Source organism: Drosophila virilis, chromosome X (genome assembly GCF_030788295.1).
Source record: "Drosophila virilis strain 15010-1051.87 chromosome X, Dvir_AGI_RSII-ME, whole genome shotgun sequence".
Taxonomy (NCBI): Eukaryota; Metazoa; Arthropoda; class Insecta; order Diptera; family Drosophilidae; genus Drosophila; species Drosophila virilis.
The window spans coordinates 28,888,794-28,914,646 of NC_091543.1; the positions used below are offsets into that span (position 1 = coordinate 28,888,794).

The window sequence follows — 25,853 nt, forward strand, 5'->3', positions numbered from 1 at the left end:
AAAAGTAATATCGATAGATTGAATCACGCTAGCGCAGCGTCAAACAAAACAACTCGCCTTCACTTTTTGTATTGCCTTGCTTGAAATTGTCAACCGAAAGAGGCTGCCGCCAAAGATGCCGCTCCAGGCCGTTTGCATTGAGTTGCGCCCAAATTTGAGCAGCGGCCATGTTTTTTTGCAATTTGATCAAGAAATACGCGATCGCCAAAAGACGCGCCTAATCATCAAGGAGCACGACGTGCACATCGTCGAAAATGGCACAGACAGCACTGAAAGTGAGCTGGTGCTGCGTCACGACAGCTTCGGCATGGACATACAACGCATTTCGGTCTTCATTGTCAATGGCTGTCACATAAGCTTCCGATTCAACTACACGACCATCGATCTCGAGGCGCTGGAAAATTGCGTCGGTCTTCCAATGGCGCCACAGCCGCTGCTGCTCAGCTTTGCGGAGCGCACTCAGACCGTGTCGCTGCACTGCAGCAATTGTCACAACCAGCTGGTGCCCGGCTGCAGCTACAGTCGCCTGCGCGAGTTCCCCAGCGGAATCATCGATCCCAGTGAGTTCTTTTGCCACAATCACGGCACAGTGACCAAGCCGGCCACACTGGTGCCCCGTCGCGATGATCTCTATTACGGGCTCAATCACGTTGTACTCAACATGACCGCTGTGGAAGCTCAGGTCATTAACCGCTCGGAGCATCTCTATTGCAAGCGCTGCATGTGGATGTTGGGCTTGACCATAGAATCGGGCTCTGCCGCCAAGCTCTGGGCAGATGCATTGCGCTGGCTGCCGTCTGCGGTCAAGACCGAGGATGCAACACAGCAGGAGCCGCGCCAGCTTTTTAAGTACTCGACCGTGACGCAGCTATTGTTGCGTCTGCTGAACGACCTGTGGCCCACATTCTGTCCTGGCAACAGTCGCGCCCTGCTGGTAGCCAACATGCCCGATCGGCATCAGCACTATATGCTTATCCAAGTGCTCGATCCGCAGCTGTCCGTGCTGCGCCGCACAGGCAGCGAGACGCCAAAGTGTACCGATCCACAACAGTTGCAGCATTCGCGCGCCTGCAAGCTATACTTTCGAGTGTTTGGTAGCTGTCAACAGGATCCGACGACACTGATACAGTGGCAGGAGCAGATGCAGGTGCCCAAAATGACCATATCGCCGTATATGTTCCTGGAGCTGCAAGCACGCCTTAATTGCAACTCAATGCTCATACCGCATGCCTGGCGCTACAATACAGCCGAGGAGAAGCTGCTGCTCACCTACTTTTTCTACGAGAACGAACACCAGGAGCTGCTGAACCAGCAAAAGAAGAAGGAGGGCCGTGTCAATGTTAGTATCACCAAATAAGCATGCCCTCCATGCACTTTGCTTAATATGATGCCTTTCTCTTTTAATATGCAGACTGTGCAGACAAGCCAAAAACCTACGCAGCAGCCGCAAGAGCAGAAGAAGCAACAGCAGGAGCTGCAGCAGAAGAAGCAACAGCAGGAGCTGCAGCAGAAGAAACAGGATGACTATGAGACTGATGCCGGTCTGGATGCCAGTTTGGATGAGGCGGATGAAAGCGATGACGAGCGCTCGGACTCGGACAGCGAACTGACCTCATCATTGCTCAACAAATCCGTACCAATTATGGCCTACGAGCAGAACCTGGTCAAGCGCTGGCCGCTGCAGAAGAAGCGCAAGCAACCGCAGCCACCAAATGCAAATCCAGATACCAGCGACTAGAAACTGGGCGTGGCTCAGGTGTTCTACAATGTTTTTTTTTTTTTGTTTGTCCAGGATTTCTTGCGTATGAAATGAAAATGAATCAAATGTTTGTTTATTAATTTTGTATGTTTTGTTTTTTGAATATGTAATTTTATTCAATTAATTTAATTTGATTAATATTTAGCAAGAAGTATTAAGTATAAGACATACTTATATATACACATATATATATTTTATAGATTCGTATATGTATATATATGAACCAAATGCGAAGACAAGCTTTGCAAATTTGTGATTGAAAATCTCGACTACGTTTAATTATTTTGTGATTTAGGGCAACGCATGTGTTCAGGTATATATAAGTATATATATATATTTGGAGCAATCAGAGAACTGAATAAAAACAAATGCTTTCTATAAGTTACCCAATCCCCAACAACAACAAAAACGATATCGTCTCTCACTTGGTTATGCGACGCATTTGCTTCGTCTGCTCGCTCATGGCCAGCTGCGCATTGTCCGCCTTGTTGATCATGGCGTCCAGTTTGTCCAGCTGCCCGTCCATCATGACACGCTTGGCCGCCTTGGCCGCGGCTACCTCTGCCGCTGTGGGCGGTGGCCTTGGCTTTGGTTGCCGCTGCACTGGCTGCTCAGCTGGCACCTCAATGCCGCCGCCGCTGGCACTGCTGGGCACGTCCATGGATGCACTGGCAGTGCCACTGAAGCTGCCGCCGCGCGTGAAAATGTTTGTCAGACTGCCGCATGCGCTCTGCTTGAAACGATTCAAACGCTGCTGCGTGCTAGACAATATGCTATTTAGCTCATCCAGTTTACCGCTGGCGCCGTGCAGCGATTCCTCCTGCTGCACCAGCAACTGTAATTGGAGCAGGTTAAGAATGAGTTTCTTTGAAATGCGCCCAGCGATACTCTTCCTGAATATGATAATTAAAAATCAGAAAACTTACAGCTGCCTCGGCAGCCTCCTCTTCAGCCAATTGCTGTTCCAGGCGTTCCTTGCGCTGACGCTCAAATTCCTCTCTATCCGGCGGCTGCACACCAAGCAGCTCGGCTCGCTGGCACTCCTGCTCATAGCTGCTGTTCGGCTCCGCCATGATTTAGGCTTGGGCTTTCTATCTGCGACTAATCAACATCAAATACACACATCGATTTTTGAGATGTGCAAGAGAAGAATGTGAATGGTAATGAATGAATGCTTAGAACCAACAACTGGGCCATGACGCATGCGCCTGCTGGGCACTGGGCATGACAATGGACATAAACACACAGCTGACATGAGACACACACATTTTAATATTTAAGCCTGCATACAATTATTTGTATATGTACAATTAACTCTAGGGCTCGCCGCTGCGCTCATAGATTTGTATGTAGGATTCGGTCAGTGTGATCATTTGTGGCAGTATTTCGGTGACATGCAGATCCTGCATCTCATACCACTGCCCGTTGGCCTTGTGGAGTATGTGCACGCGATAGGTGCCCTTCTTGGGATCGCCGTCGTGCACAATATTCGCAACCAGATTGTATTTGGTCTCCTTGAGTGCCTTGTCGCGCTGCTTCATGCCCAGAATGTCGCCAAAGTCCACATTTCTGCAAGAAATCATATATGATATAAAAAACGAAAAAGAAAAAACAATGTCAACTGATTGCGCTCGTGCTCACTTGATGGGAAAGTTAACAATGGTGGGATTCTTTTCAAGAAAGAATGTGTTCTTAGTAAATCGCTTAATGTACAATATTATGAATTGGGGCAGTCGTGTTATCTCGAAGCGCTTCATAAAGTTATCCTTGTACGTTTTGTATTCCTTCTCGGCGCTGCCATTGAATTTGCCCAGCAGCTGATACAAATTCACCTGCGGTATGATATTCTCCCGAAACTCATCCGTGAATAGCGGCGGCGGCGGCAGATCGCAGGTCAGATATATGAAGTTCGTGTGCTCCACCTGATGCTTGTACTCATCGGTGGCGAGCAGCTGCTGCTTGGCGGAATCGTCCAGCTCAACGGGCGGAATTTTGCGGGTATAGATCTTCATTTCACCTAAGAATATCTTGTACAATATGGACGAGTTTGGCTGTTTGTTGCCTTTAAGGGCGCGATGCAGCGTGTTCAGGAACCAGGAAAGAAAATCAATGGGATCACCCTGTTCGGTGATTTGAAAACGTTTGCTGGACCACAGCACAACCGCCTGCAGCATCTCGTGCGGCGAGACATGCGCCTTAAAGTTGCGCGGATTCCACATTTTGCGCATCAGTTCGCCGAATCGCTGGACCAGCGTGAACATTGAATCACCCGGCGGCCGTTTGATCGTCGCATAGTTTTGCTCACGCAAAAAGTAATCCCGCAATGGACCCACATGCGACAGGGCATGCAGCACCACATTGCAATAGTCGTTCGCCTTGATATTGTTGAGGCCAACCACACCAGGCAGGTACAGAATGCCGTCAACGGTGCGCGAATGCTTCGGTTTTACCTTATCCAGTTTGCTGATCTCGTTGCGCAAAAATGTCGGATTCAGCACGTACTTAATGTCATCCAGCGAGCTATCGATGATCTCATAGTTGTCCGGCAGGCAGTAAAAGCGAAGCGTATGCAGATTAAGGAACACATGATGCGCCTCACCCACTGAGTGTGTGTAGGCGTGCGTGTTGGTGCCACGCCCCTGGAAATACTTGCCGCACACGAGGCAGGCGTAAACGTTTATTCGCGTCAGCGATATGGAGCACAGCTTCTCAAAATCGAAGTCCAGCAGATTACGATTGATTGTGTCCAGATAGGGGCAGACGCGATACTTGGGATTGAACACCGAAGGCGTCTCTGCATTCAATTGAAATGTTTACATTTAAATGTCTCACATAAAACTTAATTCTTATTTGCCTACCATCGTCTTCCAGTACGGGTTTCTGCTTCGTCTCCAGTTTGGCGCGCTTTGCTGCTGGTAAAGAATAGAAGCGGTTACCGGCTATGGGCATATTCATAGCTTATGCTGTGACAATTACCTACGGGTTCCGTTTGCGCCATTTGCAGGGATATTATTTTTGACTAATGTTTACGTTTTGTCTGAAACTACAATGTCCATAAATTGTGTTTTTGCCGGCGCTTGTTTCAGTTAGAGATGTAACAGTATATCGATGATACGATATTTAAGTGATATCGATAGTTGCATTTTAAATATGTGCAGCACACTTTTTAGAGTCAACAAAATTATTTTAAAATTATGCAAGAAGGCAGCTTCGACTTGAGCTTGTAAGCCAACAGCAAGCTTAATTCAAATATTTATTGTAAGTGATTAATATTATTAAATCAAATGCGTCTCGGTTGATGATGCTTGCGCTTAATTCTGTACGTAGGACAAGTCACAAATTACAAAAATACACACAAATTCAAGCTAGATACGCTACAAGCTACAAACTTAAGCTTGCTGCAGCAAATTACAAAAGTTAATATGCATTAAGTCCACATATGGCAAGCTAATGGACTAGGCATGACTGAACTAGATTTTAAGATAGATCACACAAATTCAGCATCTACAGTGTTTGCTACTTATTGTCGTCAGTAAAAGCTACTTATCAGTAAAGCAGCGCACAGTAGAGCAAAATATTATAGCATGACATTGAATGCCCTACTGATCTGCCAGCACTAAGGGACAGTTCTCAAAATGGGTGTGCGTGACAGAGAAAGAGAGAGAGAGAGAGAGAGAGATCAGATGCAAACACTGTAGAGCAGCATTCCGGGAGCAGTCGCTGCGGACCAGCTAGCTTAGCAAGCACGAAAAACTTTCCGCTTAAGAAGGCAAACAAAAAATAAAGAAAAAGCAGATAGCAATGTGGAGCGATGTTAAAAACAAGGTGATACTGGTGACCGGCGCCGGTGCTGGCATTGGCAATGCTCTGGTCAAGCAGTTGGCCAGCGCGGGCGCCACTGTCATCGCGGTGGCACGCAGCGAGGCGCAGCTAAAGGATTTGGTTGCTTCTGATGCGAAACATATCAAGCCATTGCTTCTGGATTTGTCCAATTGGGATAAGGTGCGCGAGGGTCTGGCCGCAGTACCACAGCTCGATGGGCTGGTGAACAATGCGGGCGTGGCCATTATCAAACCATTTGAAGAGCTGACCGAACAGGATTTCGATACGTATGTATTTGTTTTGCTTTAGCTCAAACTGCCATTGATACTATTATATGCCCATTCACAGTCACTTTAATGTGAACATTAAGGCCGTCTTCAATGTGACACAGGCGCTGCTGCCCAAGCTGCGCAATGGCAGCTCCATTGTAAATGTGTCTTCCATAGCCGCATCCCGCAGCTTTGCTGGCCACACGGCGTACAGTGCAACAAAAGCGGCGGTGGATTCGCTGACTAAATCGTTGGCATTGGAGCTGGGCGTTCGCCAAATACGCGTCAATTCTGTAAATCCGACCGTGGTTCTGACCAAAATGGGCCGTGACAATTGGACAGATCCGGCCAAAAGTGGGCCACTCTTGGCGCACATACCCTTAAATCGTTTCTGTGAGGTGCACGAGGTGGTCGATGCCATTGGCTATCTGCTCAGCCAAAAGTCCAGCTTCGTCAATGGCCATCACATCAATCTCGAGGGCGGCTATGCCGTCTCCTAAACATACATACATATGCATTATTGATACCAATAATATGAAGCGCACTCAATAAAGGCTTATAGATGTATTACATTTTGTATTTATAATTGCTTGTAGTTAGGCTAGGTAAGCTTTGTATATTCTTAAATGGCTTGCAACTCCCATTGAGGGCCATCAAATGCTGCATAGCTCTTACTTTCAAGCTACAAACTAGCGAGAGAAAGAGACAGAGCGGGAGAGTGGGAACAAAAAAAAAAAAAAAAAATAAGGAAAGAAAGGAAAGTTAGTGGGAAAATTTAACGAACGACTTAAATTGATAGGAAATTTACAATTTTTGAATTTCTATAGCATATATATACATAAGTTGTGTATGTATATGTATTGCATTTTGGATTGCTTATGCGCAAACTTTGCCCTGCTGCTGGCTCTGCATTTGCTGCTGCTGCTTCTTCTCGCGCTCGCGTCGTCGTAGCTTCTTGCGCCGCCGATCGATGACCGCCAGCTCGCCCTTGATGCTGTTGTAGGCCTTGCGCAAATCCTGAATCTGTTTGCGCAGTATCAGTATGCACTGCTCCGCGCTGAGCGAGGGATCTGCAGTACGATTTTTAAATATTAATATAACTCTATTAGGATCATTCTTTCTAGCTGCGGACTTACCCAATTCAACAAGGAAATTGTATGGACATGGTCGTACGCCTGATGCATTGGCTAATGATTGTATTGGTTGTTGGTGCAGTTGTTGTTGTTGTTGCTGCTGCTGCTGCTGTTGTTGTTGCTGCTGATGCTGTTGTTGTTGTTGTTGTTGTTGCTGCAGCTGTTGCTGACCTTGCGGCAATAGGTGCTGGCGTGTGCTATGGCGCTGCGTTGTGACAACATTCTCGGAAGTGTCATCGGTATCGGAGCCGGCTGAGCAGACCAGAGAAAATATGGGAATATATATATTAATATAAATAAATAATTGTATTATTATTATAATCTTGGTACTTGCCTGTTGTTGTTGTTGTCGTCTTTCGCATGCTGTTCATCTGCTGCCTGCGACGCTTGCCCAGGACGTGCAGCTCGGCAGCGGTGGCAGCTGTCATATGCACCGCAGACTGTAGATTAACATCGCTGGCCTTGGCGCGCCTTTTGCGCCTGCCGCTGAGCACGTTGCTCTCGAGTTCCGCATACTTTTTGGCCGCACTGTGCAGACTGCTGCTGCCGGTCTCCTCGCTGCTGTCATCCTGGCTGGCCGGCGATTCCGGTGAGCTGTTGGGCGATACCGAAGCCGCCGGTGCTGGCTGGCCAACAAGCGTCGCTGTTGTGACACGCGGCGGTGGTGTATCCGGTGGTAATGGTGTTATGCCCGGTATGGTCAGCGTGGAGCTGCAACTGGATGCGTTTGTGGCAACTACGGCAGTGACGGACGTTCCTGTTGCTGGGGCCATGGAACTGCCCGTGATGGTGGTCGGTTCGTCTTTGCTGGTATAGTTTGGTGCCGGACTACCCGGTATAGTCTCCTCGCAGAGCAGATTAATGGCCGCCTCACTGTGGGTGGCCTCACTGATCAGTGGACTGCCAGCCGCAGGCGAGACATGCATGGGTTGTTCCTTCGCCTGCTGCAAGACAAATGGACGCGGCAATGGCGATGCCGCTGCTTTGGCCTCCACGGCTGACGTCTGGGCATCGTGCAGTGTCGGACTGATCTGAACCGTGTACGGTTTAAGCAGCAAGCCGCCATCATCGGCAGGCAGTGGCTGTTTGGGCGTCAGCTTGTGCTCTGGCTTGGGTGATGCGGGGCTGGCACTGCCTGGACTGTGACGCAGTGCGACCACCACAGAGACGGGTATTTCGGGCAGCACAATGGGCACGCCCGGGGGCAACACCGAGGTTGCTGTTGTTGTTGTGGCCGTTGCTTGAGATGTTGCAATGGGGGATGGCTCCTTGGTTGGGTAAGTGTTTAGCCCACACGGCATGCCAGGCTGCAGCAACAGCATCGGCTTCAGCGCAATGGGCGCCTGGAGACCCGCCGTCAGCTGTTTGCTGCCAGCAGCAGCCAGCTCCAGTTTAACGGGCGCACTGCCCGTCAGACTGCCAGAGGCCTCCGACATTGGACTCTTCAATTCGCTAACTGTGCTGGGCTCCTCGGCCATAACATCCTCAATGACCAGCCGCTGCTCGGAATCGGTGCTGTCCATCGACTCGTCCGAGAAGCTAGCGGTGCCCACTGTTGCCGTCACCGGCGGCGTACCAGCTATTGACGAAGTCATCGACGATTGTCCCGCCACTGGCGTCTTGCGCTGCTGTATGGCGCACTCGAGCTTTTGTATTGTCTCGCTTAATTCGCTATTCTTCGCGGACAGCGAGGCGTCCAGTATGGATTTGGTTTCGGGACTGTTGCTGCTGCTCGTCCGATGATATAAATCGCTGAGGACCGCTGACGACAGTGCCGGACCCGTTTGTATCTTGAGCGGCTCACTGAGCAGCTTCAAGGTGTCCAGCTTCAGTATGGAGCTGCTGCTGCTCGGCTCCAATTTAATGCTGCTTGGATGCGGCTGAGGCTCATCTTTGTCCGTGTTGTTGTTGTCTGTTTGACTTTTGGTTTTACTTTGCTCCACTTCCTCCTTCTTCTGACTGATTGCCTTGAGCACCTTGTCCGCTATGGAGCTGGGCTTTTGCTCGTACTTGACCTCATCCAAATCGAACGGACCCGCTGTGCCCGCCAGCAATATCTTGACATTCTCCAGCTTCTCCAGTTTATTGTCCTTGTTCGATTCACCGGAACTGTAGCCGCTGCCCTCGTTCGAGGTGCTTAGCTCAAACACATTGCGCGTCTCCATAAATGGACTGCCCACGAGTTGCTGCTGTTGCTGTGTTGTCTTGGCCACGCCCAACGCCTGAGGCGGCGTACCCAATCTGGGTGAAACGGGCACAGCTATGACCGGTGTGAATGCGGCAGACATAGCTGCAGTTGCGGCTGATGTTGCTGCGGCTGCCGCTGATGCTGCCGGCGGTGTTGCTGGCGTTGTGGGCGGCTGCAGTGCATCCGTTAACGCGCGCGTCGTTTCCTGCACCGTCTGGGCAAGCTCCTCGTTAAGCGCTGTTATATTCAAATTGAAACTGGGCGACTTGCGCAGCACATCGAAGGGCGTGGCATGGCCAGGGGTTAGCTGTGCGCCGCCTACAACAGCTGCGGCTGCAGCTGCAGCTGCTGTGATGCCGCTTGCTTTGGTGGCGGTTGCTGGCGCTGGCTTCGCGCTATTGGGACTTGCTGTTGGCGAGGATTGCACTGTCACGACTGCCTGCTGCTGATGTTGCTCCAGTTTGAGAAGCTTGGGTTTCTCCGTGCACGTGAGGCTGGCTTCCTTAAGCGGCGAGCCGCGTTTCTTGGCCTTGCCAGGCGTGGTTGTTGCTGCTGTCGCTGCTGCAGTTGTTGCTGAGCTTGCGGCATAGCTGCGCGGCTCGTGTGCCGCATGTGGCAATTGATGCTGCTCAATGCTATGTGCTATGGCGCTAGCTTTGAGCGCCTGCTTACGTGCTGCGGCGCTGACAGCAACAGGCGCTGCGACTGTTGCTGCTGCGTTGCCGACGTGGCTACTGCTGCTGCTACTGGCAGCAGCTGCCGTGCCGCTGGCTATGACCGAGGTGCCGGCACAGCTGATGGAGGCCATGGGCGAGATGCGTTTTTCGAACTCGAAGGGCTCCGTATCCTTGAACTCGTACACATCCGAGGGGAGCAGCTTAATGCCGCTGGTTATGTTGCTCATGTGCATGCTGCTGCTGCCGCTGCTGTACTTTGTCTCCTTAGTCATGCCGGCAGATGTGCCTGTTGCTCCTGTTCCTGGCGTTGTTGTTGTACCGCTGCTGATCTCCAGCTTGCTCATGTCCGGCAGCGAGCGTGTGGCCGAGGAGCTGCTGCTCAAACTAACCGTAGTGGCCGCCGAATTGCTGCTGGAACAGAACGAGCTGGAGGACGAACTGGATGAGGACGGCGAACAGGCAGCCGGCAGTTCCACCTTCAATGTGGCTGTCTCCTTATGCAGCACTGGCTCCACAAACTTTTTGCCAGCGTCCATGGAGCTGCCAGCAGCAGATGCCTGCTGTTTCTTTAGCAGCTCCAGTTTCTTGCCAGGCAACAGTGTATTTGTTGCTACTGTAGCTGTTGATGATGTTGTGGATGTTGATGCTTCAGCTTTTTCCACTTTCTTGAGCAATGTCAGCGGCTTCTCCACAATCACCGAGGTGCACTTGGCTGTGCCACCGCCGCTGCTGCTGCTGTTGGCGCCAAAGCGGGCAGGCGCTATTATCGTAGATGATGTTGTGGGCTTTATATCGGCGCCGCTGTGGAATGGCTTCGGGTGCTCCTCCTTGGGCTCCATTTTGAATGGCTTGCGCTCGTCGCCGGCGGGCGTTTCGTGTTTGATATGCAGCTTGTCGGTCTCCTTCTTGATGTTTGGCTGGCTGGAATGCTGCTGCTCCGCATTGGCGGAGGAGGAGGCACTGCTTGCGGCTGATGTTGCTCCGGCAGCGTTCTTGCGCTTATCGCTGACTGTCGGCTGCTTGCGATAGTCAAGTTTTTCAGATGACTGCGAATCCTCGTCGATGTAGGAATCCGTTTCGGATGACTGCTCCGTGGAGCTGCCCGTTTTGGGCTCCTGTTTGGCCTGCGCATCGCTCGATTCGCTCTTGATGGCATCTTTACGCTCGAGCAGCTGTGGCTGGAAGCCCTTCAACTCTGAACGTATCTCGCTGAGATCATAGTCGCGTCCCTTGGCGGCACCACCGCCTCCGCTGCTCATGGCACGATTTCCTGCGCGGGGACGCTGCACAGCCGGCGGCTGGTGCTGCTGTGCCTGCTGTTTGCCTGGCGGCGGTTGTTGTTGCTGCTCCTCCTCCTCATCCTCTTCGCTATACTCACTGACACTGGTGCGTCGAACCGGGGCCACCTTTTTACCACTGCCAGCGGCTGCAGTCGCTGCAGCTGTTGCCTTTGCCTTGCTCTGTTGCAGCTGTTGCTGCTCCTTGGTATTGAGCCGCTTGGGACGACGTACAGGCTCATCAGAATCGGTGTCAGTGTCGCTAGCCATGGAGGCATCCGAAACATTTGCCGACACAGATGCGGAGGCAGAGATGCGACGTCCCTGGTTGCTGTTGATGCTGCTATTCGCAGGCATGGTACGGGTGGGACGTTTATGCTTTAGCTGCAACTGAGACTGCGATGCGGCTGGCGATTTGGTACGACTCGAATTAGAGGCAACCGATGAGGGTGTGGTGGAGCGCGGCGGCATTGAATCGCTGCGTCCACGTCCACGTTTGCTGCCCGCCTGTGCTGTCGCTGTTGATGTCGGCGTCTTGGTGAGGCCCTGCAGCATAGAGACGCTCGTGCCAGTGCCCGGTGCCTGCTGCTGCTGATCCGCGTTGGATGCCGCTTTGCCGGACGCATCTTTAAGCGGCAATGTGCTGTTGCCACTGGGACCGCTGCTGCCGCCGCCGCCGCTGCTATTGATGCTTGTGTTGGCTGCTTGGGTGGGCGCACCACCGCTGTTGGCGCTGCTGGTGCTGATGGTGCGTGTCTTTTGCTTGGAACCCTTGGTTAGATTCTCGGCAATGCGCTCGCGCGGCACCCACTCATCGTAGCGATTGTTCCAGCCGGTATAGTGCACCAGATACATGGGCACGCCGCGCTGTACGCTGATCTCGATGACCTTCGCCTCGTACGTGCTGCCATGGGAGCTGGGCGATTTCTTTTCGTGATAATTGACCTTCAATTTGTCGCCGATGCCGACTTTAAAATCGCCTGTATCAATTTTCTCAACAGTTATTTCGTCCTTCTTGCGCTTGCCGCGTTTCTCGTCGCTTTTGTCCACCTGTTTGCGTTGTTGATGTTTCTCCTTTTTCGTTGCGGCTCCTGAGCTGGTTGCTGTTGTTGTTGCAGCTGCAGTTGATGGATGCATGCATGGGTTAGAAAGAGATGGATGCGCATGAAAAACTATTGCTATTGCTGTTTAATGCGTGTCAACATACTGTTACTTACATATATTTGTGACATTCCAATCATAATAAATAATTTGCGTGCATTAGTCACGCATATTTTATTGCCTAAGGGAAAGCCCCTACTACAACTCGGGCTGTGTTAATCGACATTACCACCAGTTGTGCCAATTTAGCTATAGTCGCCCTGATATACATTGCTTTTCTTTATATATGAGTTGCTTAGAAGATTCAACTCTTTGATAAGGCAGTGCATATTCGGCAACGAAATTAAATTTGCCTAATTAAATTGGACATTTTCCCATTACAATTAGCTACTTATGGCTAATTTAAGTGGTCATAACAGCTATTTTTATTATACGCGCTGGTAACACTGGCAAGATCTTGTACAAATTTAGAAATGCCGATAGCGCACGATATCGGCACGAACTATCGATAGTACTTAAATATAAATCAAAAAATAGCAAACAGGTGCGTGTGTGTGTGTGTGCGTGCCAAACGCAAAAGCGGGCACAAACAGAAACCAAGAAGAAAGCTCGGAGCAGGCCCCCAATAAAGTAGAGATTAAAAGAGAGCAAAGATTAATTTAGAATCAAATTGATCTTATCAATAGTTCAAACACTGCGACAGCTGGGAAGGCCAATGCCGAAAATTAAAAACACACACAGCAATCGAAACGTTTCATTCTCCATTCGCATTCCAGATAATGCGACCAGCGGCACAGCGAAGGGGCATTAAACGGAATTAGTTGCTTGGCAGCGAATGCTTATATAATCATGCGACTTCGTTTCCTGACCTCGGCCAGCAGCAAGCTGCGACTCAGTAATCAGCCATGTCGTCACCGTCTGCTGGGGACAAGTGCAGCTCAAGCAGGAGAACAACAGCAGGATGGGAGCAAAGGAGACCAGAACAGTCGACCATTTAATACCGTACTTTATGGAGCTGCCACGCTGGGTGGCATTGGAGCCGGCTACTGGCTGTTCAATGAGCTGGACAAGAAACGACAGCAGCCGCTGGAGCAGACAGAGCAGTTGACAAGAACACCACCTGCAGCTGAATTGGATGCTGAGGCAGAGGCGCGTCTTTGGCATAAGACAAAGCGTTCGGATCTGCCCACATACAGCGTGGAGGACGTGCTGCGTCACGATAAACCAGAGAATGGCATTTGGGTCACCTATGGCCTGGGCGTTTATGATGTAACAGAATTTGCGCCCAATCATCCTGGTGGCGATAAAATTCTAATGGCGGCTGGCAATGCCATAGATCCCTTCTGGGCCATCTATCAGCAGCACAATACAGAGGAGGTGCTGCAGCTGCTCGAGAGCTTTCGCATTGGTAATCTGAATAAAGTCGCTGCGGATGATGACGATGAGTTGGGCTCACCCTGGGCCCAGGAGCCAAAACGTCACGATCTGCTCAAGCCGACCAGCAAACGGCCCTTTAATGCGGAGCCACCAATTAGTTTGCTGGGCGAGCATTTCTACACCCCAAACGAGTACTTCTATGTGCGCAACCATTTGCCGGTGCCAACAATTAAGCCCGATGAATACGAACTGGAACTGGAGGTGGAGTCGGGCGCTGGGCAGCTGAGCCGTACACTCAATCTGGACGAGATTAAAAAGCTGCCCAAGCACACGGTCACAGCGGCCATCATGTGCGGCGGCAATCGGCGCTCCGAAATGACGCGAATCAAGCCAGTGAAGGGTATGTCACAACTACTGTCCACGTCCGAGCTATGTGTAGTCTAAGTATCCCCTCTTTTTGTTTCAGGTCTGTCCTGGGGCGCCGGCGCAGTGGGCAATGCTAAATGGTCGGGTGCACGTCTCTGCGACGTGCTGCGGGCTCAGGGCGTAAAGCCCGATGAACGTTTGCATGTTATATTCGAGGGTGCCGATTTGGATCCCACTGCCCATCCGTATGGCGCCTCCATACCACTGTCCAAGGCATTGGATCCACGGGGCGACGTGGTGCTTGCCTACGAAATGAATGAACAGCCGCTGAGTCGAGATCATGGCTACCCCATACGGGTCATTGTGCCCGGCACTGTGGGCGCACGCAATGTCAAGTGGCTGACTCGCATCGTTGTCACCGATCACGAATCTGACTCCCACTGGCAGCAGAACGATTACAAGGGCTTTAGCCCCAGCACAGATTGGGACACAGTTGACTTTAGTAAGGCGCAAGCCATACAGGCCATGCCCGTGACCTCGGCCATTTGCACTCCGATACCCGAGGAGCGGGTGAAGGTTGACAAGGGCTATATAACGGTGCGTGGCTATGCCTGGAGTGGCGGTGGTAGGCGTATTGAGCGCGTGGATCTAACGACTGATGGTGGCAAATCGTGGCATGTCGCCCAGCTGGAGCAGGAGAATGTTCCCGATGGACGTCACTATGGCTGGTCACTGTGGACGGCCCGTTTGCCTGTAAGCGATGAGCAGCAAAAGCAGCCGGATCTTGAGATTTGGGCCAAGGCCGTCGATTCCGCCTACAACGTGCAGCCGGAGGCCTTTGAACATATATGGAATCTGCGTGGGGTTCTCGCCAATGCCTATCACAAGGTCAAAGTGAGACTTATCTGACATGGATGCGCGGATAACACGTTGACTAATGGAAGAAAAGCAATGTCATTTTTTGCCCCTTAAATTAAATACGTGAAAGACAACGATTTGAGATCTTTGAGGAGAAAAACACTCTGAACCCCAAAAGAAATATATATATATTCCTGAACAATCGAATAGAAATGGCCAAGTCCGTCTGTTTGTTAATATGCATATAGCATATAGATAGAGCAAGGTTTTAGCCTGACTATATAATAAACCTTAAGAGAAAGATTTACAAACAAAGGACACAATTGTGGACCTTCACAGAACCCCCACTTGGACAAGGGAACTATTCTAAAGACAAATCATTTGGAGAGTCTGTTGCACCGATTGTGGATGCAGAAATGTCACAGTTAAATAAAATGGGTTCCACTTACCCGCTGTGGGGGATGCATCGCGACTTCGTTGCGTCTCTGAGGCTGCTTTGCTGGATGCATTGCTGCCGCCGACGCTGGGCTCCTTGTCTATGCTGTTGCGCGTCGATGCTGCCGCGGCCTTGATCTTTGCCAGTGGAACATCCGCCTCGGCGTCCGCTTTGCCGCTCGCGGTTGCAATTGTTGCTGCAGCCGCCGCGGCAGCAGCTGTGGCAGCTGCCGCTGCTGTCGATGTGGATGCCACTGTGCTGCTGACATTTGCGGTTGTGGCGGCGCCTGTTGCTGCCGGCGCAACGTTGGATATGGCTGACTTCTCCTCATATTTCTCCACTAGATTTTTGACTTTGCCACTGCTGGCGGCGGATGCTTTGCGCTGTTTCTTCACCGGCTCGACGACCACGCTGGACTCGCTGGTGTTTTCCGATTCCTCAGCTGCTGATTGTGAGGCTGTTGAGGCGGCGCGTACGGGGGTTGCAGCCGTCGCACTTCCGCTACTGCCAGCTGCTGCAGCTGTTGCTGTTGCTGCCGCCGCAGACGTGGTGGCGCCAACGCTGCTTGCAGCAACAGTTGTCTGATTAGCCATTGCCAGTTTACTTATGGTTTCCATTTTGGTGGTATCAGCCGGCTTGGGTGAGGCCACCGAGTTGGCGCGCACTAGACTGCGGCCTTTGCTGCGATTGGAGTTGCGGGATGTCATCAGCATGGAGCAGCCGAGCTTACGATGAAAATCACCATACGGCTGAAGAAATTTCTTATATGCCTGCTTCACCAGATTCATAACACTCAAAGTACACGGCGTAAAGCCCAGGCGCATGGCAATCATTTTCCATTGATTTTTGGTGGTCACTCGATTGTAACCGCCGCGTTTCTGCACAGCCCGGAACAGGCGATAGAGATCCACATCGCGACTTTGTATGGATGGCACCTTATTGAGCGGTGTGCCCCGGTCGTCCATATATTTGTATAGCTGTGCCACAAATAGATCCTTCTCCTCGTGTGGCTCATCATCCGACGAATCCGAATCGATCTCGCCCTCATCATCGCTGGTTAAATTGGACAGGCCGAACAAGGAGTCGCGATCCCAATGGGCGGGCAATTTGCTACTATCGAGAAACTCGAGGGCCGCCTGCACAGCGGGCACATCCTGCTTGCTGGCCATTTCACGTGTAAACTCATTCGCTTCCTTCTTGGGCACCGTGTAGTAGCGTCCATCTTTGAACGAGCGCACCAGATATTCGTCCTTGACGCGTATGCGCACTGTGGCCTGTAAATTGTAATGCGTGTTAAATATATTTTGGATTGGGACTGAATTTAGGACCAGGTTAAATGCAAAACTTTAGCATGAAATTGGCTTTTACTTACCTGCTTACTAACCTGCGCTGTGGGAGCTACAACCAGCGCGGGAAACCATTTCTCTTTGTCCTTTTTCTTGGACTCGGTCTCAACGCAAACAACCTTGCCAATGTTCTCCTCCTTCTCGTTGACCACTTCTTTGGCATCGCTCTCGTCATCGTCATCAGAGCTGCCATCATTCAGTTGACCTCGTCGACGTCCGCGTCGACCGCCTACTACTGGATTGCCGAAATGCTCCGGATGTGTTAGCGGCAGTTGATCCAAGGTTTCGCTCTCATTAAAATGCCTGCCGCTCTTTAGGCATAGCGCCGTGCGACGCAGCGTCGTAATGTCGCCATCATCGAATACGACCGTATATTGGGAGCAATCCTGAATTTTGGTTATGGTCGCCTCTACTGTCTCCTTGCGATCCGGATGACGCACCTCAACAATGGCCCCAACGCGCAGCTGACCTGGCGGCGCTTTGATGGCATCGTCCGATACGATACCCGAGCCGAGACCTTGTTTGTAGGCTACCTTTACTTTGATGTTGCGCACTACTTTACTGACTTTGGCCTCACAGAATGCTCCTTTGTATTTGGCGCTCACCTCAGTGCCCACGGGCAGCGATGGTGGGTCGTCCGCTTGCTGCAAGCCTCGTATGGTTAGTAAATGATTTGATTGAATATTGAAAGAACGGGCAGAACTTACTTGCATATTTTGTAAGAAATTCCGTTCGTAATTTGGGTAATCCGAAACCAACGCCACTTTTATGTTGTATTAATAGTGGCTGTGCATTTTATCCAACTGTTTACGTTGTTGACTTGCGCTCAATACTCTCCGAACTCCACTTCTTCGTTCAGCAACTGGGACAATTCTTTCTACACGATTTGCCGCGTTGCTTTTTATTGTTGACTTTATTTTTGTTGTTGTCTTAATCTGACTTCACTGCTGCACGGATGATCAATAATATTGGCTGTGTTTAATGCAGCTGTTATTTTTTTTACAGCTTTTAACTATTTTTTTGACGCAAGTTAATGTGAAATTTTCATTTTTTGCTTTTGCGTTGTTTAGCGTCTTTGCCAAATGTTAGTGATGGCCTTGGAGTATCGATTTTCTCTATGGCATTTCTACGCAATCGATGCAATAGCAACACTGTAGTGCCGATAAGAGTGTGCTTAGTTCGCACTGTCATGTGGCAACGCTAATAAGTGGCAACGCTAGCTTACATTTGTGCTCAACTGTTATAATTTAAATTCACTCAAGCTTTGAGCGCAAATTTAAAATCTGTTCTGCGCGCGCGTACATGCAAAATGCAAAAATTAATTATTTAAGCTGATTAACTGCTATTAGTTGCATTTTGCGAAATTATCTGTATTAGTAACAACTAATTGAAAGTAATTTTTCGAATAATAAAATCAAACACAAACAATACGTACACTTTTCCGCACAGTCTGAAGTGCCTTTGGGAAATACATTCACACTCACATGCCAAATCTAAGGTAATGAGACAAAAAAGATTTGGGCCACGTATAGAGGTTAATTAAGAAATGTGCTCATTTCCATGCATTTGGTTATCTATGCATGTGTGCTTGGCCTCCCCAGAAGGAATTTCGAGGGTGCAAAAACGTTGACCTTGACGGATATACATTATATCTGATAAGGAAAAAAAGTCTCATCCATATATGCAAAAGTTATATACAGAGCTGTATATGTATACTGAAACTAAAGATTGTCAATACACTATTTTAAGAAAAACAAAACTCTGAAAAAAACTTCTCACCACTATTCCCTTATCTTGGGAGCTGTTATATCTGCTATATATGTCCAACTGGGTGTGTTGAGCTGCGTGTTCACGCGCACTAATTGAATTTCCAACAAATGCTGTTACACTAACGAAAACAGCGACAACAACAGTAATGAGAGCGAACAAATGCAATGACATTTCGGCAGGGGACTACTCACCTCTGCTGTTGTCTCTCTTGCTTTTATTTTGCCAAGATTTGACTTTTGTTTTGCTTATATTTTAGTGCATGTGAGCGTCTGCATGTGTGTGTGTCCGCGCGCTCGCGTGTGTGTGTGTGTGTGTGTGTGTGACAGGAATTGGAATAACAACGCAATTAGCTAATGTTTTTATGCCTTTTTTGGTGCTACGACATGTTTTGGTACAACTTTGCGTGCGCAGCTAAAACATTGAGGTTATGATTTCACAGAACGATATGCAAATCGACAGACGCCATTAAAATACAAAAAATCGCTTTACTTGATTGGGAAACAATTAAAATCTATTATTAATGGCAGAGGGATTTAATGTGCATTATTATTTTAAAGTGAAATGTATAAAACGAAGTTAACCTAACCTCAAAAATAGGCATTTAATTGAGCTAACCGAAGCTGTTGGTTTCATTTATAATTTGATAAGGTTTGATAGCCTTTAAGACAGTTGTTATAAACATATTCATATTGAGGAAACAAGTGTCCATTCCATATGTACATATGTATGTATATTCAATTAGAATTTCTTAGCAAAACAAAAATGAAAGGTATTTACGAATACGCAAAAATACTCATATTTCTGGATTAATTGAGTTCTGTTGTCATTGCTCATGGCGCACAGTATGGCGACTTATTAATTTTTCCATTTCCATTAAAACGATATTAGCTGAATGTATCTGTAGCTCGAGTCCTATTGTATGTATTTAACTTGGCTGAATGACTTTTGCCATGCGCCTGCAGCCACTTCCCCCGTCTGGCCGACGAGAGGCCACCCACCGCCCGCCGCCCGCCGCCCGCCGCCCGCCGCCTGCGGCCCGTGGCCCGTGGCCCGTGGCCCGTTTGCAGCGTGCGCGCAAACAAAGGCCAATAATTTCTGCTGCTGCTTTTCAATTATCGCTTGCAAAAAAAAAAAATAAAATAGAAGATGGAAAAAAAAGAACGCACAAAATCAAGAGAATGAAAGGCAAATAAAGAGTGTAAATGGCCAAGGCATAGAAGCGTTAAAGTAAAAAGGGTTCCTTTCTCCTGCTGCCAAGGAGTAAGTAATTAGTGTGCAGTTCCGTTATGCTGCATATGTGTAGGTGTGTGTGTGTGTGTGTGTGTGTGTGTAACATTTACTTTTCCACTTCGTTTGCGACAATCAAATGTAACAAAAGCGGCCAAGGAGCAGCCTCAGTAGGCAGAAGCAACTGCAAGGCATGGCCAGGCAGTCAGGTGGGTAGGTAGGCAGGTAAGTATCCGGGATACGGCTGGCAGCCTTTGGCAGCGGCACCCACCTGTGCGGCTCTCTCTCTTTTTATCATCTAAGGCCGCAGCGTCATCGTCATGAAACGTGACATTGAATACAATTCGTCTGTGCCGCCAGCCAACCAACGACAAGCATCATCCACCGCGCACCACTGAGCCATTGAGCCCATTGGAGCCAGGGACGTGCGCCCGTGGACCGTCTGCCCAGCTATGCTAATCTCTCTGTAATTAAGGCTGTCACTCATTCAGGCAGTTGCTTCCATTCAGTTGGCACCCAGTTCGGATGCCAAACCGGACTGGGTTGCCTGTCGAAGGCGCGGAAACAATGTGCCAATATGGGAATTCCTTTAATTGCAGCTGGTTGTTTATTTCCATTCGCTGGGCTCATGCCTATGTGTGTGTGTGTGTGTGTGTGTGGGTGGGTGGGTGGTGTCACAGCTTGCATTGCTAATTGCTTTCGGCTCACTTTTCACCTGTTTTCCGAGGACCACGTTTCAGACGCAGGAGCTATTAAAAAATTAAGCAATCGTTTTCTTTTTTTTTTTTGTTAAAACAAAAGCATCTCACATTTCAAATAAATCTAGAGAAATAAGTCGATTCAGACGGAAAACTATTTGAAAATTCTTATATTTCTTCTTTTTTTTTTTTACAATTTACATTCAAACGAAAAATTTGATGAGAATTTGAATACAAATACAAATAAGTTGTTTCGATTTGAACAGAATTTTTTTTTAGACACAAACTTAGTGTCTCTGGCCGCTTGCCAGAGTGCATATATTTAAATGCACATAAAAAATATACCATTTTTATATACTTAATAACAAAACTAACTGAATTTGCATTTAAATGCGAACAAATTTGAAAAACAAATTGCACATTCAGGCCCATCGCACACAGTCCATGAGGTCTAAGTGGGATTTGGGGCAGCACGCACGTAAATAACATTAAGTGTATAATAATTTAATATATAATATGATAAACGTATATTATTTATATCTGAGAGATCCATCACAGATGCTATTGCAGGGCATCCAGATTCTTGTGGCTAAAACACAATTGCAATTCTTAGCTTAATTTTCCTTTACAGATCCTTCTGAAAATGCAAAATGTACTATTCTTGTAATTTATATGCTTTGTTTATATACCTACGATCATATGGACATATGGCAAGCTGTCCATTATTCGGGCAGCTCATCACACAATTCCGTTCTAACCGTATCTATGGGTAGCAGCAACGTCTCCTTTGTAGCGGTCGGTGTTGGTGCCTTGGCTCTTTTTGGCGGTGGTGGCGAATAATCTTCATCAGCGTTAGATATCTCTTTCGCTTCGCTTTCATCAGTCCTGTTTTCGCTGGCGACGCTGTCGTCCTTCTGCTCTCGTGCGGCGAACCGCACTACTTCAGATTCAGTGGCAGGGTACCACTGAATATCAGAAGTATTCTCGGCGTTCCTTCCACCGTAGGCAACCTGTCCACCGTAATCGTACTGGCCACAATAATTGTATTGTCCACCGTAGTCGAGCCGACTACCGTAGTCGATCTGGTCACTGTAGTCGCTGTCTTTAGCGTCGTCGTCGCTTTGTCCATCATGGTCAAACTGTCTATCGTTATCCTTTTGCCCATTGCATACAATCTGTTTACTGTAGTCATATTGTTCTGCGACCTTATGCTCTCCATCGGTGACTCCGTGTCCATTATTGCACTGTCTACCATTGTCGCCTTGTTCACTCTGTCTGCCTAATTGGATCTGTCCATCAGAATCGCTTTGTGCACTGGAGTCACTATCTCCACTGTAGTCGCTGTGTCCACCCTCATACCGTCCACCGTTATACGGTCCACCTTTACTATGTTCATCGTCATACTGTCCAACGTTATACTGCTCACCGGTATACGGTTCACCGAAATACGGCTCATATATCAACTCTTCGCCGTTATACGGTCCACTGTTATAAGGCCCACTGTTATAGGGTCCGTCGTTATACGTTATATCGTACTGTGCAGCATGGTACTGTCTAGCGTTGTCGCTCTGTCCACCGTAGCCGGTTTGCTCGCCGTAATGGACCTGAGGTATATAGTAGTTCTGTGCATTGTTGTGCTCTGTAGCGTTATGTTGTCCTCCGTTATATTCTTCATTGTTGTAGTGCTTCGTTTTCTCGGACTGTCCATCTTTGTCTGAGTTCCAAAGGTTGTCAGACTTCACTTCGTGGTTGGACTTCCCAAGGCTTTCTGCCTTCAGATCGTTGTCCGCTGCCTGCACATCGGTGTCAAATCTCTTATCGGTGTCAGATTGGCGATCGGCGGTAGACCTTCTATCGATGTCAGAGTTACTATCGGTGTAAGACTTGCTATCCGTGTCGGACTGTCCATCGCTGTCAGACCTACTATCGGTGTCAGAGTGGCCAGCTGGGATTGACTTTCCATCGATTTTTTCGATTTTCAGACCATGAGTGATCGACTTCGTATCGGTATCCGAGTGACTATCCGTGTAAGACGTCCTATCGCCGTCAGACTCCCTATCGTTGTCAGCCTGCAAGTAATTGTCTGATTGGTCAACGCTGTTTGATATCCTTAGCTTGTCGGATGGCATATTGTTATCCGACCTTACATCCTTGTCAGCCGGCGCAACAGTTTCAGACTGGCCATCAGTGATAGATTTTCCAGCAGTGTCAGAGTTCCCATCGCTGTCAGACCTACCATCGCTGTCAGCGTGGCCATCTGTTATCGACTTCTTACCGGCGTTAGAGTGAGCATCGGTGCTAGACTGCCAATAAGTAATAGACTTCCTATCCGTGTCCGAGTGACTATCAGTGTATGATGTCCTATCGGTTTCAGAGTCTCCATCGTTGTCAGACTGTTCTGATTGTGTGGTCGCGTGGTTTTCCGACTTCAGATCCTGTACATTCGTTGCAGACTGCTCATGAGCGGTAGACTTCGTATCTGAATCTGAATGGCTTTCGGTGTAAGATGTCCTATCGCTGCCAGACTGCTCATCGGTGTCGGAATGCTCAGGATTGTCCGATTGGCCATTACTTTTTGACCTAAGGTTTGCGGGTAATCCATTGTTGTCAGAAATTCTAAGGTTCTCTGACTTCACATAGTTGACGGACTTCTTATCGGGGTCCGAGTGACTACCTGTGGAAGATGTCCCATCGGTGTCGGAATAACCATCAGTTTCGGATTGACCAGTGTGAGTGTTCCTATCAGTATTCGACCAGCCTTTGCTGTCAGGCTCCCTTTCGGTACCAGACTTCCCATGGGAGATAGACTTTCTATCGGGGTCCGAATGACTATCCGTATAAGAAGTCCTATCGCTGTCGGACTGTCCATGGTTGTGCGGTTGGCAACCGCGGTTTGACCTCCCAAGGTTGTCGGACAGCGCACCGTTGTCGGTGTTCAACGGGTCATCTTGGCAAGATCTCCTATCGGTGTCAGTCTGCCTATCGGCTGTCGACTGCCTAGTGGTGACAGAATCCACATCTTCGTCGGATTGCACAAGGTTGTCGGTCGGCCATTCGTTGTGGGGGTGCCCATGGTTAAGGTACTGCCCACCATTTGAGGTTCGTTCATCGTGGTCCATGTCCATACCGTTGTCGGTATCGTCACGAGAGTAGTCTTCTCCACTGGCATACCAGTTGCGTGCTGTCACAGAAGTGTCCGTATGATCTGGACCTGCTTCGCCATATAATGAGTCGTCATCCGAGTCATGGCCGTCATGCACGTAGCCAAGTATGGACATCGTACCATTGCCAATCGATTCAAAAATTAATTCATCGCCGCGGCTAAAGTTCAAGTCTAACACCGCTTGCGGAATGGACTTGCTCAGAGTCGCCACCGCAAACTTCCGATTGTGGATTGTTAAATAAAACTTGACAAAATCCCCCTCGTCCAGTGCAACGGTCGAAATGTGAAATGCCTTTGATACCACTTGCACATACTTACAGTATGGCTTCAGATTTAAGCCATAGAAAGCAGCCATAGCTCATTTTCTTAAATTTGTTCTTTTCTTTTTGATACGTTTCATTAAAGTTGAGAATTTGAACTGAACGAGCTGAAACTGAATGTCAAGCCACGAAGCTTCATATATGAAAGCTGCCACGTGGCTAGAGTTGATGAGGTAAAAAACAATCGATATTAGGTGACTTTTAAGCAGTCATTAGGCAAATAAGAATAATAATAATGTTATTGTTGGTTTTTGTCGTCTTTTTAGAATATCCTTGAGTTTTTACATGTCAAATACACATATTCAAGGGAAACGCAGGTTTGCTTACAATCGATATCACCAGTAACTGGAATCGATGCCGATAAATCGTTACAGCCGCGACTCGTTACTAAGCTTTCGAATACCCAGGCTTGCAAAGCCTGGCAACTCTGACGCGGCGGCCATTGCGTTTTACGGCAAGCCTAACCTCAAATAATGTGAAAATAATAAAATAACAAAATATATAAAAATAATTTTGTTCAAAGATCCGACTATTAATGTAACGAGCTCGCTTTATGGCTTGCAACGGCAATAATTCAATGGAGATTATGCAACTGATAGAATTGTCATGAGTCTCAGATTAGCCGGGATAGCATTATGTTGTTTCCACTCTATAAATATACGTATATTATAATAAACACTTATGTATGGTTATTTATGCTTGTGCTTGCCTAAGATCCCATTTGGATCGCCCTGGGACTGTGTGGGATGTGCATAAATTTTCAACTTGTTTTCAAAATTTATATGCATTTAAATGCGAGCCGGACTAAATGCGTATTGCATGTATTTATACACTCATTTATTGTTGGGGAATATAACATCTATCAAAGTCTTCGCCTCTGCTGCAGTACAATACAAAAGCCACTTTTGTTTATCGCTGTCGAAGTTGGCGTCGTCCAAACTCTTTGCCCAAGTGATGCAATAAACTCCAAGGCTGGCCACTTTATTTGAGGTAGTACCCACTGCATCTGTCTTTCCTATTTATAAGTGCACAAACACGCATGTGTGTCTGTGTGTATGCGTGTGTGTGTGCTTGTGGCATGCACAGCTGTGCAACTGCAACACGGAATCTGGGTACTTAATGTTGTTCTTGTTGCTGCCGCAGCTCGGAATTTTCATTAGCACTTGGCGCGCGCGCGCGGCTCAGTTTAAAGATATCTGGCAAGTACTTGATGTTGTTGTTTTTAATATACCCTGTAATTGGGCAAAGCTGCATGCTACAAAATTGCATTACAAGCGAATGCTCTGACTATTTAAATGATAACTATATTGCTGATAAGCGCAACTATTCGTGTATATATGAATAGATGAATATATATCTATATTAATAATATTAGTCTCTTATTTAAAGGATCGACTCGTGAACTTGGTTTTCCAGAATTTTGAATTTGGGTTTCTATATAACAGTTGAATTTGTAATAATTATTGCTTTTATTATTTTTACAATTTCCTTCTTATCAAACTAACTTTAAGGTCTTGCAAAAATATAACCAAATACAAAATATATATATTCGGTTCGGTTTAGTTAAATGTTCGGCTTTCCGAATCTCACTTAACTGGCTTATGAACGGTTTATGATAGATAAAGAAATGGCAGTTCCTGGCTTAAACACATGCTGTTCAAAACTGGGTCTAGATACTTCTTAGTATTATTTCGTTATAGTTCAACTGTAGTTCGTTAAGTCCCCCACAAGTACAGGGTATCTGCTGCTTCGGCGCCTTCGCCGCCTTATTTGTTGTTGTTCATTTTGTAGTTCTTCCTCTTGTTGTTATTGTTGTAGATGTTGATGGTGGTGTTGTGGTTATTGCCGCCAATGCGTGTGCCTTGGGGGCCATTGACACCGACTGCCTTGCTTACGCTTTGGTCTCAGTCGTCTTTGGCATCTGCCATGCCATAAAGTTTATACTCATACCATCTCAGAGACTTATAAACGAATGTAACTGCAGAAAGCAAAACCAAAAAAAAGAGAGTGCATACTATTTGGTCATGTGTAACAAAATATCATTAAGTTGGAGCAACGCATTTGTT

The 25,853-nt window shown here is 48.1% G+C and overlaps 7 protein-coding genes across 12 annotated transcripts; 3 read left to right on the forward strand and 4 right to left on the reverse strand.

The window, feature by feature from the left end:
- The first annotated feature begins 8 nt into the window (after positions 1 to 8).
- LOC6632071 (uncharacterized) lies at positions 9 to 2,168 on the forward strand. The gene is made up of 2 exons (XM_002054939.4): positions 9 to 1,339; positions 1,412 to 2,168. The coding sequence occupies exons 1-2, from the start codon at positions 116 to 118 to the stop codon at positions 1,736 to 1,738; spliced, it is 1,551 nt and encodes a 516-aa protein (XP_002054975.1). The 5' UTR covers positions 9 to 115; the 3' UTR covers positions 1,739 to 2,168.
- Positions 2,068 to 2,921, reverse strand: LOC6631970 (uncharacterized). Its single transcript, XM_002054938.4, has 2 exons — positions 2,686 to 2,921; positions 2,068 to 2,594 (listed from the first exon to the last, which is right to left on the reverse strand). Exons 1-2 carry the CDS (start codon positions 2,830 to 2,832, stop codon positions 2,181 to 2,183), a joined length of 561 nt encoding a protein of 186 aa, XP_002054974.1. The 5' UTR covers positions 2,833 to 2,921; the 3' UTR covers positions 2,068 to 2,180.
- An 87-nt stretch (positions 2,922 to 3,008) lies between these two features.
- On the reverse strand, positions 3,009 to 4,886 carry Usp39 (ubiquitin specific protease 39). 2 transcript variants are annotated; one of them, XM_002054937.4, is made up of 4 exons: positions 4,736 to 4,886; positions 4,618 to 4,668; positions 3,401 to 4,553; positions 3,009 to 3,328 (listed from the first exon to the last, which is right to left on the reverse strand). In XM_002054937.4, the coding sequence occupies exons 1-4, from the start codon at positions 4,755 to 4,757 to the stop codon at positions 3,076 to 3,078; spliced, it is 1,479 nt and encodes a 492-aa protein (XP_002054973.2). In that variant the 5' UTR covers positions 4,758 to 4,886; the 3' UTR covers positions 3,009 to 3,075. The 2 variants fall into 2 exon arrangements, with proteins under 2 accessions (XP_002054973.2, XP_032295371.1); XM_032439480.2 differs by having other exon boundaries at positions 4,618 to 4,671; positions 4,736 to 4,859.
- Positions 4,887 to 5,398: 512 nt separating this feature from the next.
- LOC6631879 (L-xylulose reductase) lies at positions 5,399 to 6,420 on the forward strand. The gene is made up of 2 exons (XM_002054936.4): positions 5,399 to 5,868; positions 5,930 to 6,420. Exons 1-2 carry the CDS (start codon positions 5,561 to 5,563, stop codon positions 6,348 to 6,350), a joined length of 729 nt encoding a protein of 242 aa, XP_002054972.1. The 5' UTR covers positions 5,399 to 5,560; the 3' UTR covers positions 6,351 to 6,420.
- htk (AT-rich interaction domain hat-trick) lies at positions 6,400 to 17,709 on the reverse strand. Its single transcript, XM_002054935.4, has 6 exons — positions 17,317 to 17,709; positions 16,636 to 17,253; positions 15,277 to 16,537; positions 7,318 to 12,243; positions 6,987 to 7,235; positions 6,400 to 6,920 (listed from the first exon to the last, which is right to left on the reverse strand). Exons 1-6 carry the CDS (start codon positions 17,320 to 17,322, stop codon positions 6,727 to 6,729), a joined length of 7,254 nt encoding a protein of 2,417 aa, XP_002054971.2. The 5' UTR covers positions 17,323 to 17,709; the 3' UTR covers positions 6,400 to 6,726.
- shop (sulfite oxidase) lies at positions 12,785 to 14,961 on the forward strand. The gene is made up of 2 exons (XM_002054934.4): positions 12,785 to 14,003; positions 14,070 to 14,961. The coding sequence occupies exons 1-2, from the start codon at positions 13,076 to 13,078 to the stop codon at positions 14,876 to 14,878; spliced, it is 1,737 nt and encodes a 578-aa protein (XP_002054970.1). The 5' UTR covers positions 12,785 to 13,075; the 3' UTR covers positions 14,879 to 14,961.
- Positions 17,710 to 20,513: 2,804 nt separating the features above from the next.
- On the reverse strand, positions 20,514 to 23,892 carry LOC6631698 (serine-aspartate repeat-containing protein F). Of its 5 annotated transcripts, none has more exons than XM_002054932.4 (2): positions 20,998 to 23,892; positions 20,514 to 20,938 (listed from the first exon to the last, which is right to left on the reverse strand). In XM_002054932.4, exon 1 carries the CDS (start codon positions 23,820 to 23,822, stop codon positions 21,027 to 21,029), a length of 2,796 nt encoding a protein of 931 aa, XP_002054968.1. In that variant the 5' UTR covers positions 23,823 to 23,892; the 3' UTR covers positions 20,514 to 20,938; positions 20,998 to 21,026. The 5 variants fall into 5 exon arrangements, with proteins under 5 accessions (XP_002054968.1, XP_015026603.1, XP_015026601.1 ...); XM_015171117.3 differs by having other exon boundaries at positions 20,514 to 20,927; positions 20,994 to 23,892; XM_015171115.3 differs by having other exon boundaries at positions 20,994 to 23,892.
- Positions 23,893 to 25,853: the final 1,961 nt, after the last annotated feature.

Bases quoted from the DNA above. Each gene is read 5' to 3' on its own strand.
- htk (XM_002054935.4), bottom strand. The intron at 16,538-16,635 runs GTAAGTAAAAGC...TACAATTTACAG, and splicing joins CAGCGCAGGTTAGTAAGCAG to GCCACAGTGCGCATACGCGT. The intron at 7,236-7,317 runs GCAAGTACCAAG...TGGTCTGCTCAG, and splicing joins GACGACAACAACAACAACAG to CCGGCTCCGATACCGATGAC.
- LOC6631879 (XM_002054936.4), top strand. From the start codon at position 5,561: ATGTGGAGCGATGTTAAAAACAAGGTGATACTGGTGACCGGCGCCGGT. The intron at 5,869-5,929 runs GTATGTATTTGT...GCCCATTCACAG, and splicing joins ACCGAACAGGATTTCGATAC to TCACTTTAATGTGAACATTA.
- LOC6632071 (XM_002054939.4), top strand. From the start codon at position 116: ATGCCGCTCCAGGCCGTTTGCATTGAGTTGCGCCCAAATTTGAGCAGC. The intron at 1,340-1,411 runs GTTAGTATCACC...TTTAATATGCAG, and splicing joins AGAAGGAGGGCCGTGTCAAT to ACTGTGCAGACAAGCCAAAA.
- Usp39 (XM_032439480.2), bottom strand. From the start codon at position 4,757: ATGGCGCAAACGGAACCCGTAG. The intron at 4,672-4,735 runs GTAATTGTCACA...ATTCTTTACCAG, and splicing joins GGCGCAAACGGAACCCGTAG to CAGCAAAGCGCGCCAAACTG. The intron at 3,329-3,400 runs GTGAGCACGAGC...GATTTCTTGCAG, and splicing joins ATTGTTAACTTTCCCATCAA to AAATGTGGACTTTGGCGACA.
- LOC6631970 (XM_002054938.4), bottom strand. From the start codon at position 2,832: ATGGCGGAGCCGAACAGCAGCTATGAGCAGGAGTGCCAGCGAGCCGAG. The intron at 2,595-2,685 runs GTAAGTTTTCTG...CTCCAATTACAG, and splicing joins AGGAGGCTGCCGAGGCAGCT to TTGCTGGTGCAGCAGGAGGA.
- shop (XM_002054934.4), top strand. From the start codon at position 13,076: ATGCGACTTCGTTTCCTGACCTCGGCCAGCAGCAAGCTGCGACTCAGT. The intron at 14,004-14,069 runs GTATGTCACAAC...TTTTTGTTTCAG, and splicing joins GCGAATCAAGCCAGTGAAGG to GTCTGTCCTGGGGCGCCGGC.
- LOC6631698 (XM_002054932.4), bottom strand. From the start codon at position 23,822: ATGGCTGCTTTCTATGGCTTAAATCTGAAGCCATACTGTAAGTATGTG.